This window comes from Ranitomeya imitator, chromosome 6 (assembly GCF_032444005.1).
Source record: "Ranitomeya imitator isolate aRanImi1 chromosome 6, aRanImi1.pri, whole genome shotgun sequence".
NCBI classification, from domain to species: domain Eukaryota; kingdom Metazoa; phylum Chordata; class Amphibia; order Anura; family Dendrobatidae; genus Ranitomeya; species Ranitomeya imitator.
This window is the reverse complement of record NC_091287.1, coordinates 219,034,905-219,053,703: the sequence shown is the minus strand read 5'-3', so window position 1 is coordinate 219,053,703 and position 18,799 is coordinate 219,034,905. Positions and strand designations below refer to the sequence as shown.

The 18,799-nt window shown below is 44.2% G+C and overlaps 1 protein-coding gene across 1 annotated transcript in view; it reads right to left on the bottom strand.

Moving 5' to 3' along the window:
• Positions 1 to 18,799, bottom strand: part of PTPN3 (protein tyrosine phosphatase non-receptor type 3) — a 486,371-nt gene that overhangs the window by 184,033 nt on the left and 283,539 nt on the right. The window contains exons 11-12 of the mRNA XM_069730487.1: positions 11,187 to 11,250; positions 1,123 to 1,295 (exon numbers count right to left, since the gene is read on the bottom strand). Coding sequence (XP_069586588.1) covers positions 1,123 to 1,295; positions 11,187 to 11,250 — 237 coding nt within the window. The remainder of the gene's footprint in view (positions 1 to 1,122; positions 1,296 to 11,186; positions 11,251 to 18,799) is intronic.

The following is an 18,799-nucleotide window of genomic DNA, read 5'->3' as shown; positions in this document are numbered from 1 at the left end:
TTTGTATTTTTTTCATTGAAGACAAATTAAATGAAGATAATAATACCAAAGAATGTGTGTTTGCAATCATTTTCAGGAAGAAACTGAGTATTATCTGACAGAACTGCAGGGGTGTCAATACTTTTGGCCATGACTGTAGGTATTCCTACAGATGCACCATGGAAGGCTGTCAGGCAAATCCTGCATGTTGCATGGATAATGTATGTGTGGCTTAATATACTCCGTGCAAAAATTATAAAATGTATTTAAAAGGGTTGTCTGTCACTTTAACAATGATGGCCTATCCTTAGGAAGTCTCATTTATGTTTGATCTGTGAGGATTCGACACCAGCACCCCCCGTCGATCAACTGTTCCCAGTGATGGTGGCAGCCAGAACTGCTCAGTGGAGGATCTGCACAGCTCAGCCGACTGAATAATGGTCACGGCCGGGTACTGCACATAAATCCCTTATTGATTTGAATAGGGGGTGGATGTGCAGTTCCTGCGGCAAAGGTCACTGAACAGTCAACGAAGCTGCGGATGCTGCAGACATCAGGAACAGCTGATTGGCGGGTGTGCAGGGGCCACCATTGATGAGACAACGACTGAAGATAGGCCATCAATGTTAAAAGTCCTGGACAACCCCTTTAATAAAAAAATAAAGAACATTACCTAGAGATTCAAGGCAGTACACTTAGCATCTGAGGATTAGGCCCAAGATCTAAGTGCAAGTGCCTAGTTACGTCCGTACTCCTTACTCTGTAGGGTTAGATTGGTTGCACTATATGCAGCTACGGACTGGGGCCGAAATTCAGGCCTGGCATTTGAAATCACACAGGCCCATGTCGTCCCCAAGCACCTGATGGGATATATTACTAATATTACCCTGCATGGAGGAAAGCAAGATTTACTACAAGACCAATATGTCTAATGATACCTGTGGCCTTCTGTAGTAAGTGATGGAGTCAGCGACTTTGTGCTCTGTCACAACTCTTAACAATATGGGTGTCTTGAAAACACCCATTCTATTAATAACATAGCAGACAAGGCAGCCCATGACGAGACAGGCCCTTCTGGCATTTGCTAGAATTGTAGTATATGTGTAGTATTAACCAGTGGCAATATTGGTAATTGATACTTACTTGGCATGGTTACTTGTACCTAGGGTCCAGTAACTAGATACCAGCTTCTTTTCATGAGGTAGTGATCTTTTTGTTTGAAAAAACGTATGATGCTCCACACTTGACTTCCAAAGGTTTTTACATGCACGGTAGTTAAGCATATTGAAGGCTACTGTCTGATCTCGGCATTCATTCTGCAAGGTAGATTTTATAGACACAGTATTAAATAGTCAATTTTTAATATACAAGAAAACAGTAAGCTGAACTCAAATTAAAATATAGTTTTAAAATTATTAAAAATGATATACCGTATATACTCGAGTATAAGCCGAGATTTTCAGCCCATATTTTTGGGCTGAAAGTCCCCCTCTCGGCTTATACTCGAGTCATATACCCAGGGGTCGGCAGGTGAGGGGGAGCGGGGGCTGTGTAGTTATACTTACCTGCTGCGGCGCGGTCCCTGCAGTCCCTGGCTTCCCCGACGCTGCAGATTCTCCCTGTACTGAGCGGTCACATGGCACCGCTCATTACAGAAATGAATAGGCGGCTCCATCTGCCATAGTGGAGGAGCCGCATATTCATTGCTGTAAATGATCGGTAACTGTGACCTCTCAATTACAGGAAGAAGCTGCAGCGTCGGGGAAGCCAGGGACCGCGCCGGAGCAGGTAAGGGGAGCGCAGCGCTGCGCGATATTTACCTGCTCCTCGCTCCGGTGCGGCTCCGTCTGCAGCGTCCTCTAGCAGTGACGCTCAGTGCGCGCCCTCTGCTGAGCGTCAGTGCTGCAGACGGAGCCGCACGAGGAGCAGGTAAATATTGAAAGCGCCGGCGTCCTGAGCAAAGAGAGGTGAGTATGTGATTTTTTTATTTTTTTTATTGCAGCACCAGCAGCAGCATTCTATATGGCACAGCTTTATATGGAGCAACTATGGGGCCATAATCAACGGTGCAGAGCATTATATATGGGGCACAGCATTATATATGGAGCATCTATGGGGTCATAATCAACGGTACAGAACATTCTATATGGCACAGCTTTATGTGGAGCATCTATGGGGCCATAATCAACGGTGCAGAGCATTCTATATGGGGCACAGCATTATATATGGAGCACCTATGGGGCCATAATGAACGGTGCAGAACATTCTATATGGCACAGCTTTATGTGGAGCATCTATGGGCCATAATGAACGGTGCAGAACATTCTATATGGCACAGCTTTATATGGAGCATCTATGGGGCCATAATCAATGGTGCAGAGCAATATACCATATATGGGGCACAGCTTTATAAGGAGCATCTATGGGGCCATAATCAACGGTGCAGAGCAATATATATATGGCACAGCTTTCTATGGAGCATCTATGGGCCATAATGAACGGTATAGAGCATTCTATATAGCACAGTTGCATATGGAGCATCTATGGGGCAATAATGAACGGTATGGAGCATCTATTTTTATTATTGAAATTTACCAGTAGCTGCTGCATTTTCCACCCTAGGCTTATACTCGAGTCAATAAGTTTTCCCAGTTTTTTGTGGCAAAATTAGGGGGGTCGGCTTATACTTGGGTCGGCTTATACTTGAGTATATACGGTATATATACAGTACAGACCAAAAGTTTGGACAAACCTCATTTAAAGATTTTTCTGTATTTTCATGACTATGATAATTGTACATACACACAGAAAGCATCAACACTATGAATTAACACATGTGGAATTATATACTTAACAAAAAAGTGTGAAACAACTGAAAATATGTCTTATAGTCTAGGTTCTTCAAAGTAGCCACCTTTTGCTTTGATGACTGCTTTGCACACTCTTGGCATTCTCTTAATAATTCTCTTAACTGCAGGTTATTACAATGAAAAAACACACTTCATACTCACCTTCCCCGGGTCCACCAAAGTGTCTCCGCCATTGTTCCCGATGTATGGCATTGGCAGTAGTCCTGATGTATTTTCGTCACTGCAGCAGCCAATGAGTGGCTTGCCATTGCGAAAGTATTGGGCTCCCTTGAACTTTTTAACCTTTTCCCACATATCATGCTTCAAATATAAAGATAAAGATACCAAATGTAAATTTTTGGTGAGGAATGAACAACAACTGGAACAATTGTGAAGTTGAACAAAATGTATTGGTTATTTTAAATTTTCGTGGAAATTCAAAAACTGAAAAGTGGGGCTTGCAATATTATTCGGCCCCTTTAACTTAATACTTTGTTGTGCCACCTTTTGCTGCAATTACAGCTGCAAATCGCTTGGGGTAGGTCTCGAAAAGTTTTGTACATCGAGAGACTGAAATTCTTCCCCATTCTTCCTTGGCAAACAGCTCGAGCTGAGTGAGGTTTGATGGAGATCGTTTGTGAACAGTAGTTTTCAGCTCTTTCCACAGATTCTCGATTGGATTGAGGTCTGGACTTTGACTTGGCCATTCTAACACCTGGATACGTTTATTTGTGAATCATTCCACTGTAGATTTTGCTTTATGTTTGGGATCATTGTCTTGTTGGAAGACAAATCTCCGTCCCAGTCAAGTCTTTTGCAGACTCCAACAGGTCTTCTTCAAGAATGGTCCTGTATTTGTCTCCTTCCATCTTGCCATCAATTTTAACCATCTTCCCTGTCACTGCTCAAGAAAAGCAGGCCCAAATCATGATGCTCCCACCAACATGTTTGACAGGGGGGATGGTGTGTTCAGGGTGATGAGCTGTGTTGCCTTTACGCCAAACTATCGTTTGGCATTGTTGCCAAAAAGTTCAATTTTGGTTTCATCTGACCAGAGCACCTTCTTCCACATGTTTGGTGTGTCTCCTAGGTGGCTTGTTGCAAACTTTAAACTACACTTTTTATGGATATCTTTGAGAAATGGCTTTCTTCTTGCCACTCTTCCGTAAAGGCCAGATTTGTGCAGTGTACGACTGACTGTTGTCCTACGGACAGACTGTCCCACCTCAGCTGTTGATCCTTGCAGTTCATCCAGAGTGATCATGGGCCTCTTGGCTACATCTCTGATCAGTCTTCTCCTTGTAAGAGATGAAAGTTTAGAGGGACGGCCGGGTCTTGGTAGATTTGCAGTGGTATGATACTCCTTCCATTTCAATATGATCTCTTGCACAGTGCTCCTTGAGATGTTTAAAGTTTCGGAAATCATTTTGTATCCAAATCTGGCTTTAAACTTCTCCACAACAGTATCACAGACCTGTCTGTTGTGTTCCTTGGTCTTCATGATGCTCTCTGTGCTTCAAACAGAACCCTGAGACTATCACAGAGCAGGGGCATTTATACGGAGACTTGATTACACACAGGAGGATTATATTTATCATCACTAGGCATTTAGGACAAAATTGGATCATTCAGAGATCCACAATGAACTTCTGGAGTGAGTTTGCTGCACTGCATTTGAATTTCCAAAAAAATTTAAAATAACCAATAAATTTCGTTCAACTTCACAACTGTGTTGCACTTGTTGATTCTTCGCCAAAAAATTACATTTGGTATCTTTATGTTTGAAGCATGATATGTGGGAAAAGGTTTAAAAGTTCTAGGGAGCCAATTTTTTTCGCAAGGCACTGTATTTCCCCTCTTCAGAGCCGCTGAGTGCAACGATTAGCAGTTGTGCCGTCAACGTGCAATAAGTGCTGTAGTCAATGCCAGACAACATGAGCAATGGTGGAGACTTGCTAGTGGACGCAAGGAAGGTGAATACAGAACAATTTGTTTATTTAAAACAACCTGCAGCCAGGGACATTCATTTTCTGAAAGGGAACAATATATTTTCATCTGGACCAAATCCACCAACTCCATTTGCTGATATGTAGTCCGAAGCTTGCAAGGAACCTCTACCATGCTTCGCTGTTGCTTGCAAACACTCATTATTGTACTGAACGTCTGTGCTCAGTTCTCCAAGTTGTTTGGAACAACTTCTATATGCTGTTCTTTCATTACTTGTGTGCAAGTGAACCTAGGAGAATTAATGCTGTTTTTAAGGCAAAGGGTGGTCATACCAAATATTGATTTGATTTAAATCTCTCTTTTGTTCAATCACTATAGGTACCTTCACACTGAGCAACTTTACAACATGAACGACAATGATCCGTGACGTTGCAGCGTCCTGGATAGCGATCTCGTTGTGTTTGACACGCAGCAGCGATCAGGATCCCGCTGTGACAACGCTGGTCGTAGCTAGAAGTCCAGAACTTTATTTGGTCATCAGGTCGGCGTGATTCGTCATGCTTGACAGCAAAAGCAATGATGCCAGCAAAGTTTTTACATGGCGCGAACAACCAGCGAGAACGATAAGTACGTCACTGGATCGCTCCTGCATCGTTCTGGTGTTGCCGTGTTTGACGTCTCTATAGCAACCTAAACAGCGACGCTGCAGCGATTGGCTCGTTGTCTATATCGCTGCAGCGTCGCTGAATGTGATGGTACCTTATGAATTTTGTTAACTGATATAGATAACTATTAGACTTATTTTTAAAGCATTCTTACATTGCTGCATTTTCTCTACATCTACCTAAAATGTTTGCACAGTAATGTATAAAGTACTAGTCAAAAGTTTGGGCACACTTGTTCGTACAATAATTTTCTTTGTTCTTCCTGGAATGTGCACTTGAGAGATTCATTATGAAGGCATCAAAACCACAAAGAGAAACATATGGAAACGCGGAGTAAAGAAACACGTGAAACAAACTAGAATATGTGATCAACCTTATATTCTTCTAAGTATCCCCCTTTTACTCAGATGACTGTTTTACACATCCTTGACATTATCTCAACCAGTTTCATTAACAAATCATACTAAATAGCTTATAATGAACAGCTATGCCTCATCAAGAGGTCATTTGTGGAATCAATGGCTTTCAGAAAGTGTTTGCAACAACTCTGTGTGTTTTACAGATGTTGACACAGTTCCATACCATGCTGAGCCCTATTCCACAACTGTGCTATGCCAGAATATAGAAAGAACCACTTGGCTAAGTAAGGATAGAAAACTATCCATCAATACTTTAAGAAATACAGATGGATTAATCAATCAGTAAAATTTTTGAACTGGAGGATACCTTCAGGAGTCTATCATGAAAAACATCAATCAAGATGAAAAAACTGGCTTTCATGAAGACGGCTTCAGGAAAAAAGATCAAGATTTAGCTCTGAATGGAGGATACATTCATTAGATTTACCATCCTCAGAAACCACAAACTAGTAGCACCTCAGATAAGAGCCATCATAAATGATGCACAGAAATCAAGTAGCAGACACAACTCAACATCAACTATCTAGGGGAGACTGTGAGAATCAGGTCTTTATGGTATAAGTGCTGCAAAAAATCCACAACTGAGGAGCTCAAACAAGAAAATACTTTTTTGGGCCAAGCTATACAAGGTCTGTTCATTAGATCAGTAGAAATCTGTACTGTAGTCCAAGTCAAAATTTGAGATTTTTGGTATCAACCACCATGTGTCTGTGAGATGCTGAAAAGGTGAACAGATGGTTTCAATATGCATCGTGCCCACAGTGAAACATGGAGGAGAGGAGTGAGAGGAGTGAGTGTGAAGGTGACACTGTTGGCAATTTATTCAAATTCCAAGCACACTTACCCAGTAAGACTACAACAACATTCTGCTATGTCATGCCATTCAATAAGATTAGCATTAAGTAGGACCTTCATTTGTGTTGAAACAGTACAATGACCCAAAACACACCTATTGTGTTGCGTCAGATGTCATGGCTTTCACAATTACCCGATCTCAACCCAACTGAGATGGTTTGGAATGGATGGAACACAAAAAGTACAGACAAAGCTGCCAATAAGTGCTCAGCACCTCTGACAAATCCTGTTGGAAATCTATTCTAGGTGACTACCTAATGAAGCTATTCTAGAGACTGCCAAAAGTGTGTAAAGATTTCATTAGAGTAAAAGAGGGTGACTTTGAGGAATCTATGGTTTAACAAATTCTGGAATGTTTCAAGGGTGTTTTTTAATCCTTATTTTCATATGTGTTCCTTTGTGGTTTGCTGCCTTAAGTTGTGCACATTCCACTAAGAACAAAGAAACCGCATGAATAGGTGTCCAAACTTTTGACAGGTACACGTATTTGTGTGTATATATTTAGAGTCTCCAGATCATGAGCATATACAAAAGTTGGACATAGAAATAATAAATATATATATATCAACACAAAGTTTCCAGTTATTTTATGTGTGGATTTAAGGGAACCTGTCAGCAGGATTGTGCACAGTCACCTACAGACAGTGTCAGGTCGGCACCGTTATACTGATTAAAATGCTACATAGGTTGATGAAATCCATCTTGTGGTTGTTGTTTAATCTTTATTTTCAGTTGTGAGTTAATGATATGCTTGTGCCTGGGGCGGGTCTTCATGTGGTGCTCTGCTAAAATATTCATAATGAAGACTGCTGGCAGATCACTGATTCCTCAGTGACCTTTCCCATAGTTAACACCTACTGTTCGGGCACGGATACCAAACATGAACTTCACCAGGAAGTCTGTGATACTGTCCGGGTTCGGCCCCCTGAACACCGGGTATTTACTGCGCTGTCATGTGTATGACAGCGTGGCAAACCTCGCTTATAATTGGCGGTAAAATCATTACCGCTGATCAGACAGCTGTGGTTCCCACGCTGTCAAATGACAGCATGAGCCAGCAGCTGTGATTGGAGGTAAAAAGTTTACCTCTGGTCACTTGTGTCGTGCCGATGGGACTACTGCTTCCATCAGCCTATGCCTGCTGCTGCTAATAACAGCGAGAGCAGGTGGCGGCTGATGGGAGTATTCGTCGGCTGGCGCGGGTGCTCTAAATAAATATATATATTTTTTTTTAAAGTGTGGGTTCCCCTGTACTTTTGATAACCAGCCAGGCAAAACTGACAGCTGGGGGATGCAACCCACAACTGTCAGCATTAGCAAGGTTGGTTATCAAGAATAGAGGGATCCCCACGCTGTTTTCTGAAATTATTTGAAAAAAATAATTTAAAAATACCCTGTGGGGTCCCCCACATTTTTGACAACCTGCCTTGCTAAAGCAGACAGCTGAGGGCTGACATTCTCAGGCTGGTAAGGGGCGATTGATATTGTCTCATCTCCCCCAGCCTAAAAATAGCAGCCCACAGCAGCCCAAAAATTGTGCATCTATTAGATGCATTAATTCTGGCGCTTTGCCCAGCTCTTCCAACTTGCCCTGTGGCGGTGGCAAGTGGGGTTCATATTTATGGGGTTGATGTCACCTTTGTATTGCCCGGTGACATCAAGTTCATGGGTTTGTAATGGAGAGGCATCTATAAGACACCTATCCATTACTAATTCTATAGCTATATTGTAAAACACAGAGCCAGAATAAAGTCATTTAATTGAATGAATGACAAAGACTCTTTTAATGATTCTAAATTAAACCATACTCACGTCATCATCCATTCCACTGAAGCGCTCGTCTCCTGTAATTAAACAAAAATTAAAAAAAAATCATGTCCCTCACCTATTCTTCATTTTGTCCCATGCTGTAATCCATGTTTAGGAGATAAACAGTTTAAAACCTGGACGGTGCCAAGATGTGACCATCCAGGCTGAGAATCTCCAATGAATGAGCTACTGCGAGCGAAACATCAGTGAGCAGCAGTGACGTCATCGATGTTGCCGCTGGTCACTGAGTCTGCGTTCAAGGCTGGGCCCCTAAACTGTGGAGACCTCTGTGAGATCATCACTAGCACAGTGAGAAAAAGCCTCACGGTGAAGCAGTGAGTTCACCGCAGATCACCTGCAGAAATTTCTCACAGTGAACTCTCTGAGCTCAGCGCTGCACCGTGAGACTTTCTCACTGTGCTAGCGGGGTTCTTACCAAGGTCACTGCAGTTCAGGGACCCAGATGGGAATGCAGCCTCAGTGACCGGCAGTAACCTTGATGACGTCACCACTAGTCACTGATGCTGCGCTCGCAGCAGCTCATTCTCCAAGTGGTTCTCAGCCTGGACGATCGCACCTTGGCACCTTCCAGTTTAAAAACTCTTTATCCCTAGACATGGATTACGGCATGGGACAGAACGACAGACAGGTGAGTTATATGGTTGGCTTTAATTTTTGTGTTATTACAGGAGATGAACAGCTTCAGAACAGTACAATTGGCTAAGACGTGTGTCAAGGTGTGACGCTGTCCTGATCAGTGTCCCTGAGTAATATTAACTATTGACTACTATTTCTTGGATCATGTATTATGCGATCATGACTATCAGTATTTAACTCAGTCTGATCTGTATCATTGGCATTGCTATAACTATATGTGCCCATCAATATGTAGATCTAGAGAAGGTCTGCTTACTGCAATGTTTTACATTTGATACCCATCTAGGCACACCCTATCTAAATACATCAAAGCTTATTAGCGGTGCAGCATGTACTCATGGTGACCTCCCAGCATCTGTCTATTTAAATGATTAAATGCTATTTTTCACAGTGCACCTTATATTTGACTCTGGATTTGTCACTGTTGATAGGAGTATATATATGTGTCATATCCATTTACAAAAAAGTTATATATCCCACTATGTGGAACACATTGATATAATTAGACAATCAGAGACATATTCATGCCTTTTTCTTGAACAGTAAGGGTACCGTCACACTAAACGATTTTCCTACGATCACGACCAGCGATACGACCTGGCCGTGATCGTAAGTAAATCGTAGTGTGGTCGCTGGGGAGCAGTCACACAGACAGCTCTCCAGCGACCAAAGATTCTGAGGTCCCCGGGTAACCAGGGTAAACATCGGGTTACTAAGCGCAGGGCCGCGCTTAGTAACCCGATGTTTACCCTGGTTACCAGCGTAAAAAAAAACAAACAGCACATACTTACATTCCGGTATCTGTCCCTTGCCGTCTGCTTCCCGCACTCAGTGACTGCCGGCCGTAAAGTGAAAGCACAGCACAGCGGTGACGTCACCGCTGTGCTCTGCTTTCACTTTACGGCCGGCAGTCAGTGAGTGCGGGAAGCAGACGGCAAGGGACCTGACGGACACCGAAATGTAAGTATGTGCTGTTTGTTTTTTTTTTTACATTTACGCTGGTAACCAGGATAAACATCGGGTTACTAAGTGCGGCCCTGCGCTTAGTAACCCGATGTTTACCCTGGTTACAAGCGAACGCATCGCTAGATCGCATCGCTAGATCGGTGTCACACACACCGATCTAGCGATGACAGCGGGAGATCCAGCGACGAAAGAAAGTTCCATACGATCTGCTACGACGTACGATTCTCAGCAGGATCCCTGATCGCTGCTGCGTGTCAGACACAGCGATATCGTAACGATATCGCTGGAACGTCACGAATCGTACCGTCGTAGCGATCGAAATGGCACTGTGTGACGGTACCCTAAGTCACATTAGGAGATCTATCTCTTTGATATGCATTTTTTAAACTGTATCCCGGACACCTTTTGTTTCAGTTTATTGTTCTCTATCTGGGTAATTGGCATCTCTAGATTTTATTATACATGCTTTATTATATTTATAAAAATTTGCTCATTTAAACCTTAGTCAGTGGAGGATCCTTTTTTCGTTATAGGTTATTTTTGAGGGATAAGTTGGAGTTTTTATTGGCACATAACATTTTTGATCACTTTTTATTCTGCTTTTTGGGATACAGAATGAACAAAAAACATCAATTCAGAAATTATTTTTGATTCTTTTTATGCAGCTTACTGTGTTGTTAAAGTGATAAGGCAGTTTTATTCCTCGGGTCAGAACGATTACAGCGATACCACATTTAAAACTTTTTTTTTTCCCACGTCTACACAATAAAACCAACTTTACAGCTGTAATATGCTGTATTTGAGAGCTATAACTTTTTTACTTCTCTGGTGACAGAGCTGTAAAGCAGCTTGTTTTTTGAGGGACAAGATGACATTTGCCGCTTTCCCATTTTTATTGATGATGCTACACATGAACACAATTCAACAGTTCAACAAATGGCTTCAAGTACGCTGTCTTTAGAGAAAGATGATTGATTGCCATGGACACAATTATTTGAATTTTGCATTATGTGTTCATCAGAGAAAAAGAAGTCACTTACATGTTTCAGACGCTGCTGTATGAAAAACTTTTTTCTTTTGAAAGAGATTTTCAAAATGTTTACCCTAAAAAAAAAAAAAAAAAAAAATTGTAGAAAACGCTTCTCTAAAGATTAATATGAAAAAAAAATCAAAAACACAACAATTATATTGTAGGGGTTTTCGGTTTTCAGGAAAGTTGTGTTCCCACCATTTTTTAATAAAAAAAAATAAAAATAAATAATAATAATAATAATAATAGTACTTTACTCACCCTACCCTTGTTCTGAGTATTCGCTGCTGCTCTGGTTTCCATTATTGTCTGCAGCACTGATGTCATATTAGCAGCACTGCAGTCAATTACTGAGCTCAGTGGCTGGCCTCAATGATTAGCTGCAGCATTGGCAACATAACAATAGTACTGCATACAACACAAAATACCAGGAACAGAGGCAAAGACGTGGCACTGGACCCGGGGAGGGTTCGTAAAGCTCAGTTAGTTTTTCTTTTGTTTGTTTGTTTTTTTTTACATCAAATTGTGCCCGGAGACAACTTTCTTAAAAATGAAAAAGCTCTGTCCAATTTAGGAAAAAAAATTAAAGCACGGATGGGTTTAAAGAGAATTTGTCAGCAGAGTTTTGCTATGGAATCTGCTAGTAGCATAATATAAAGACAGAGAGCCTCAATCCAGGAATGTACCACTTACCGGATTGCTTGGCGCGGTTTTGAAAGAATCCCTGTTTTGTCTGATGCAGGTGTAGTAGTGCTAAGACTTCTGGGCTGTGTATAACGCTGCCTACATCCCAGACTGTCAGCCTCCTGTGTACACACTGTGCACTGTCAGCAGTCTGCCAATCAGTGGTGACGGTGCAGTTACACAAATTAGCCTGACTTGCCTGCACAGGAGAACTAGTCCTATAGTGAAAATCTCCTACTGATAAAACATTGATTGAATTGAAACTACTTCACACATTCCTGTAATCACGCTCTCAGCTCCAACACTAATCTGCTCTCAGATTAAATAGTAAAACCTGCTGACAGTGTCCCTTTAAAATAAAAATTGTTATATATTCACCTACCAGCACCTCAGTGGATTCAGTCTAGGCCACTATGGAGACCTTTGCCGGCTCCACATGCAATGATTGCTCAATTTGGAAGTCACAAGATTGCATCTGATGCACTCTGCGAATTACATGACCTCTGCAGCTAATCATAGGATGCAACACAAACATCCGGAGAAGCATGGGCTTCATCTGCAATGGAGCTTTAAGGGGAGTATGCCATAGTTTCTTATTTTAAGTTCATCCATGTTTCATTTGTTTTCCTTTATCGGACAACCCCTTTAAGTCATAGTTAGACAGTTATAGCTTCTGATTGAACATTATAATACCTAATAAAAAATTATGAAACATGCCACTTGATATAGGGAATTTGTGTACTCACCGTAAAATCCTTTTCTCCGAGCCATTCATTGGGGGACAGAGACCGTGGGTGTATGCTGCTGCCAATAGGAGGCTGACACTAAGTGATACAAAAAAGTTAGCTCCTCCCTTGCAGCATATAACTTCCTGCTTGTTCTCAGCTAACCAGTTCGGTGCAAAAGCAGTAGGAGATCAATAACAAAGTATAGCATTATATATGAGAGCATAGCATGACAAAGTATAAAGCAAGCAGAAGCTAATAACAGGGTGGGAGCTGTGTCCCCCAATGAATGGCTCGGAGAAAAGGATTTTACGGTGAGTACACAAAAATCCCTATTTCTCCTTCGCCTCATTGGGGGACACAGACAGTGGGACGTCCCAAAGCAGTCCCTGGGTGGGTACAACATCAGATCAGGCCGTGTGTAACCGCTACTTACAAGAGCACCACCGTGGCCTGCAGAGTAGGCCTGCCCAGACTCACATCTGCGGAAGTCTGGGAATTATTGTGCTTCAAGAATGCATGCGGACTGGACGAACCCGCAAGCTTGCAGGCGTGCTTTACCGACGCCTGGTGCCAAGAGCCCAAGAAACCTCGAGTGGAGTGGAATTAGGCTGATGTCTAACCCGGAAGGACTCTTGGATGGCGTAACAAATCCACCAGGCTAACATTGCCGATGAAATGGCTAAACCCTTCCTGTAACCATCAGGAAGCATTCCTCTGACCGTCAGGAAGCCCAAATAAGGTGTCCAACCTTTGGATGGACATCGTGCACGATACATACCTACTCAGAGCACTCACTTCTTCCAGAATATGGAGAACCCATCCCTCCAATTTTATGGACTGGTGCCGAAAGAGATGAGGGAAGAAGATGCCCTCGTAACATTGGGAATACAATACCATCATGGTAACAAGGGATGGGGATGGCCTGAGGACAACCTTGCCTTGATGGTAGTAAGGAAAAAAGTCTGAAAGAACAGAGCGTCTAGCTCCGGAGACTTGTCAGGATGACGAGATCGCAGAGAAAAAAGGGGCGACCTTCCCTGATAGTAAAGCCTGTCCGGATCCAAAAACGGAGTCTACTGTAAGACTCCCAGGACCTTTTTTTTTCTTTTTTCGGGTATGCACAGTTTGCTCTGCCTTTCGTACTTACAGCGAAGGCGCCGGGGATGTTCATGAAGGAAATGGAGGTGATGTCCGGAGGCCCTGAGTGATGGCTGGGAGGAGTTTGTGTCAGGGGGGAAAACATGCCCCCCTGACAAAATAGAGGTATGAAGGACATATTATAAAAATGATTATTTCAGTGTTGGCAGGGACTCCAACTAAAAGAGCCACCTTGACAGAATGCAGCATTAAGTGCAGCACAAGGTGGCTCCTTCAGTTATAAACGCCTGGGGGGAGGGGTGACAGGTTCCCTTTAAGGTCCCAAAGATCTAGTGGTATGTGAAAGGGAAGGACCACAGGAAAAACAAAATCCAGCTCACCATACCGACATTCCCAGGAGCTCGGAGCACGGAACCGCTGTGTCTGGGCGTGGACGAACAGGAAAGAGAAGGAGATCCAGCTCAACGAAATAGTGAAAAATCCATAGTTTATTTCACTTAAAATATAGTGAAAGGACAAAACATCAGCATACAGAAAAATTAAAACCAAGGTCAACGCGTTTCCGGTGACTAAGCACCCTTAATCATGATTAAGGGTGACAGGTTCCCTTTAAGGTCCCAAAGATCTAGTGGTATGTGAAAGGGAAGGACCACATGTGAAAACTCCCTGTGAGAAAGTCCCTTCTTGCAGTTTTGTTGCAATAAGTCAGAAAAAGTACTAGCTCCGCAAACAAAAAACTTAACATGGTTTGTGCGGATCTCCCAGGACCACTGGGGGCCTTCTTGCTTCCAAAGGACTCTCGGAAGTAGGTGAAGAGGGGAGTTATGGAAAACTGGTACAATGGAAGAAAGAGAGCTTTCACTGCAATGGCTTTTGGACTTTGAGGCCAAACCATGTACACGAGTACATTGGCGTTCAGTCTGGACGCCATCTGATCTACATCTGGAGTGCCCCAGTGAAGACAGATCTGATGGAAGTCTTCCGGAAGAAGTTCCCACTCACTTGAGGCGGGACCCTGATAGCTGAGGAAGTCTACCGCCCAGAGATCTACTCCTGGGGTGTGTTCTGCCGAGATCACCGAATGATAGATCTCGGCCCATCAGAGAATGTGAGGTACCTCGTCCATGCTGCCTGACCGAGGGTACCTGCTAGATAAGTGATGTTTGGCACAGCCATGGCATTATCCAATTGAATTTGGATGGGGTGACCCACCAGAAGGCAGAGGACCTGCTGTAGGACTAGCCGTATCGTTCAGATCCCCAGAACAAAGATCGGGAGAAGAAGGCTGGCATCGGTAGTCAATAATAATCATTGAACCGGAAGGAACTCCCCTGGATGAGGAAGAAGCTCAGAGACTATCCTCTGAAAGCCTGATTGACCTACAGAAAACGAGCGGAGCGACGGACACAGCTTTCATTGCTGTCACCTTTTTTCCTCATGACCCTCCGAGCAAATCGAATGGAATGAGTGATCAAGTAAGTGAGTTTTGAGTTGAAGGGCCACGGCCTTGTCTCAAGGGAGAAATACCAACCCTCTGAAAGTGTCCAGGATCATCCTCAAAAAGGATATCTGCTGGGCAGGAAAAGAGGAAAAACCTGTCTAGATGAAGCTGCCAGCCAAGGAGAGGGTATAGCAATTGATATAGATGACTCAGCGTAGTCCTTGAAGAGCGGCTAGAAAGTCGATCGGATAGGGCAGGATGACCACGCCTCTAGGGTGCAAGAGGAACATAACAGCCGCCATGACCCTTGCAAACACTCAGGGTGTGGTAGCAAGGCCGAAGGACAAGGTAGTAACTTGAAAATGTTGTTTGCAAATGGAAAAATAAAGGAATTTTTGAAGGGAAAATAGGAATCTGAAGGTAAGCATCCCGAATGTTGGTGGATGCCAGAAAATCCACCCTTTTTCCGTTGAAGTAATAGCTGAGCGGAGGAACTCCATCCGAAGGAGGACCATGTCCAGCTTGGTAAAAGTTTGAGGTCCAGGATCAGTCTTATTTTTCGGTCCCCCTTTTTGGAACCAAGATCCCTTACATCTAGACCGTCCTGGACAATTCTTCCACTGCTGGTTGGGTCTATAGGAAACATGCAATCCTAGGGAGTGATGTCAGAGGCTTTTTGAATGCAAAGTATGCTTGCATACTCTGAGTTATAATGCCCTTCTGGGAGTAATGGCATTTGCTACTGACAGCACCGCACAACTAGCTGCATCTGAGAGGCGTGAACCAGCTAGTCTCCCGCTCAAGAAATTTTGGGAATCAAAGTAGTTAAGGTCTCCGACCAGGAGACCACTGCTCGAGCAACCCATGCGGTGGCTAAGGAAGGGTAGAGGACTCAACCTGAGGCTGCAAGACGGACCGAACCAGATTTGCTATCTGACAGTCAGTTGTAATTTTAATTGATGACCCATCGGGCAGGAATACTGGTAGACAATCCACAGGAGGCTCTACCTGGGTAATCTGCCAAGTGACCGAATGCGCGGCTGCATCCAGGTGGTCAGGAAAAGCTGTTTGTTGCTACCTCTGCTCTCTTTTGACAGTGCAGAGTTAAAATGATGAACCCTCGATCCACCACCCTCTTAACAGGGAAGTGGAGAGGGATCGTCCGCCTTCTTGCATCATCTGCTAAATAGTGGAGATGCAGAGGGGGGTGCTTGGACGCCAAAATAGGGTGCCACTGTACATCCACAGAGTTCAGGTCACAGGGCTGGTTCCGGTGTTAGGCCTGGCTGCAGAAGAGTATACATGGAGGCGACACTCCATGTGCTCGTCTATTGATGGTGCGGGGAGATTGGTGCCCTTTAAAAGAACCCGTCGTCCCTAAGAATCAGACCAGGCATGCCATCCCACGTCGTAGGGGGGTATATAAGTGGAGGGGACATCCCACGTGTTTGCATATTGGCTGAAAAAGGATACCGCGCTTGCAGAGGCTTCTGTCCTGTGGATCGCTTATCCGGACACTCCGTCTGGGTGAATGACAAATGCTCTGCGAGGGAGTTTAGTCTCCTTATGAGGGACACTGCGTGATCTAGAGTAGAACCGTAGCCCTCATCAATCAACAGAGATTGGTTGATGATATAAATAGGCGAATCCATCCTTTTCTGAAGCTCTGGTGAGTCCAGATCCAAGGCAGTATCCAATCCATATCAGAGTCTTGTTCTCAAGAAATCATTGGTGAGGGAGATCAGGAAATGAAGCTTCCATTTTCTAGATGCTTGTACGTTTCTAGAATACTTGCGGCCCCTGCTAGCCGACAGCTCCCATGTAGGAGAGGAACCATATATATCGGTCCTGCGAGCACTCCGAGCCACAGTGTTCACAGAGGGCTTCAATTGCTTGATCAGAGAAGCCATGGGATGTGGCAGTGATGAAGCCCACTCAGAGGAACAATGGTACTCTGGTATAAGCTGGGATCGGCGGCGGAGGGTTCCTGAGTTAATTTAGGGTGACCAGCTTCGGACTGGTCATGTGCCTTTAAGACAAGGGAATGCTAGTCAAATGCCTTTAAGATCAGGAAATGCTGGTCATGTGCCTTTTAGACCAAGGAATCTTGATCATGTGCCTTTAAAACCAGGGAATACTGGTCATGTGCCTCTAAGACAAGGGAATAATGGTCATGTGCCTCCATTAAGACCGGGGAATAATACGGGTCATCCATGTAAGTACAGGAGGGAAGAGAGCAGTACTTCCTTACCCGGCTGCAGAGTTGTTGTGCCCCTTTAATGCAAAAAAACATTGCCCCTGCCGGCCGGGTGGACCAAGATGGCCACCGGTAGATGCAGAGGTGATAGTCTCGCAGAGAGCAAGAGGAGCCATTTCGGGGGCAGAGACATAGATACAATGTGGGCGGAGCCACGTGACTTCCATGAATAGGCCCAAGCCAGGGCCTAAATTTCTGCAGCTGGCCAGAGCAATACCAGGGGTAGAATAGAGGGGCAGTGGGCCAAGAAAAGCGAAGGCTCCCTTACCAGACAGAAAACTCCAGAAAAGATGGGCGGAGCCGCCTTAGTGTGCCATAGTGCGGGTGTGACTTCCGGGATGCGGCCTACACATCGGCCGAAGCCGGGGGCTACATTTTTGCAGCCGGCTGGAGCGTTACCTTAGGGAGGTGGGCCACAGGGAAGCTGCGGCTGCCTGTCAGCATATTAATATTGCACTGCAGGCGCCAATCACTGACTGGATCCACTCACAATTGGTGCGCGTCCCGGCATGGAGCCGCCGCAGATGACTGTGCTGTTCTGCTGCAGGTCAGGTATTGCAGCGTGGACGGTGCAGGGATAAAGCGATAACCCTCAATCTATCATCCCTTTGTTAGGGAGGTGGAAAGGAACTGTCCGCGTCCTTGTGCCATCCGCTTTAACAGTGGTGGGACAGTGGGGGCTGCTCGGACGCCGAAGAGAAGGAGCCTCTGTACATCCACGGAGTTCAAGCCCCGGGTGGACAGGACCAGTTGTCCGGCATTAGGCCTGGCTCCAGGAGAGGATACATGGAGGCGACACTCCATGTGGTCGCCTGCTGCTGGTGTGGGTAGCTCGGGACCCGAAGGAACCATCGCCCCTGAAGTGAGATCAGGCATGGCTTCCCATGTCGCAGGAGAGGGTACGGGAAGGTGACACTGCGCGTTCTCGCCTGTTGATGGTTCGGGGGAGATCACAACCTTGAAAGGATCCGTCGCCCCCTTCACTCTGTTAATTAAAAAATAAAAATTTACAGAAAAGTAAAAAATAAAATAAAAACTATGGGGTCTGAACCAGACCCATGCGCCTCCTACAGACACTAAGCAAGAACTGGTTAGCTGAGAGCCAGCAGGAAGGTATATGCTGCAGGGGAGGAGCTAACTTTTTTTGTATCACTCAGGCTATGTGCACACGTTCAGGTTCTCTCTCTTTTTTTGCGGTGAAAACGCTATAAAAACTCATTAAAAACGCATACCTTATGCATCCTATCATTTAGAATGCATTCTGCATGTTTTGTGCACATTGATGCGTTTTTTTTCCACAAAAAAATCGCATCGCGGTAAAAAAAGCAGCATGTTCATTCATTTTGCGGATTTTCCCGCTATTTTATGCATTTGGGAAAAAACTCACAAAAAACGCACCAAAACACGTCAAAAAC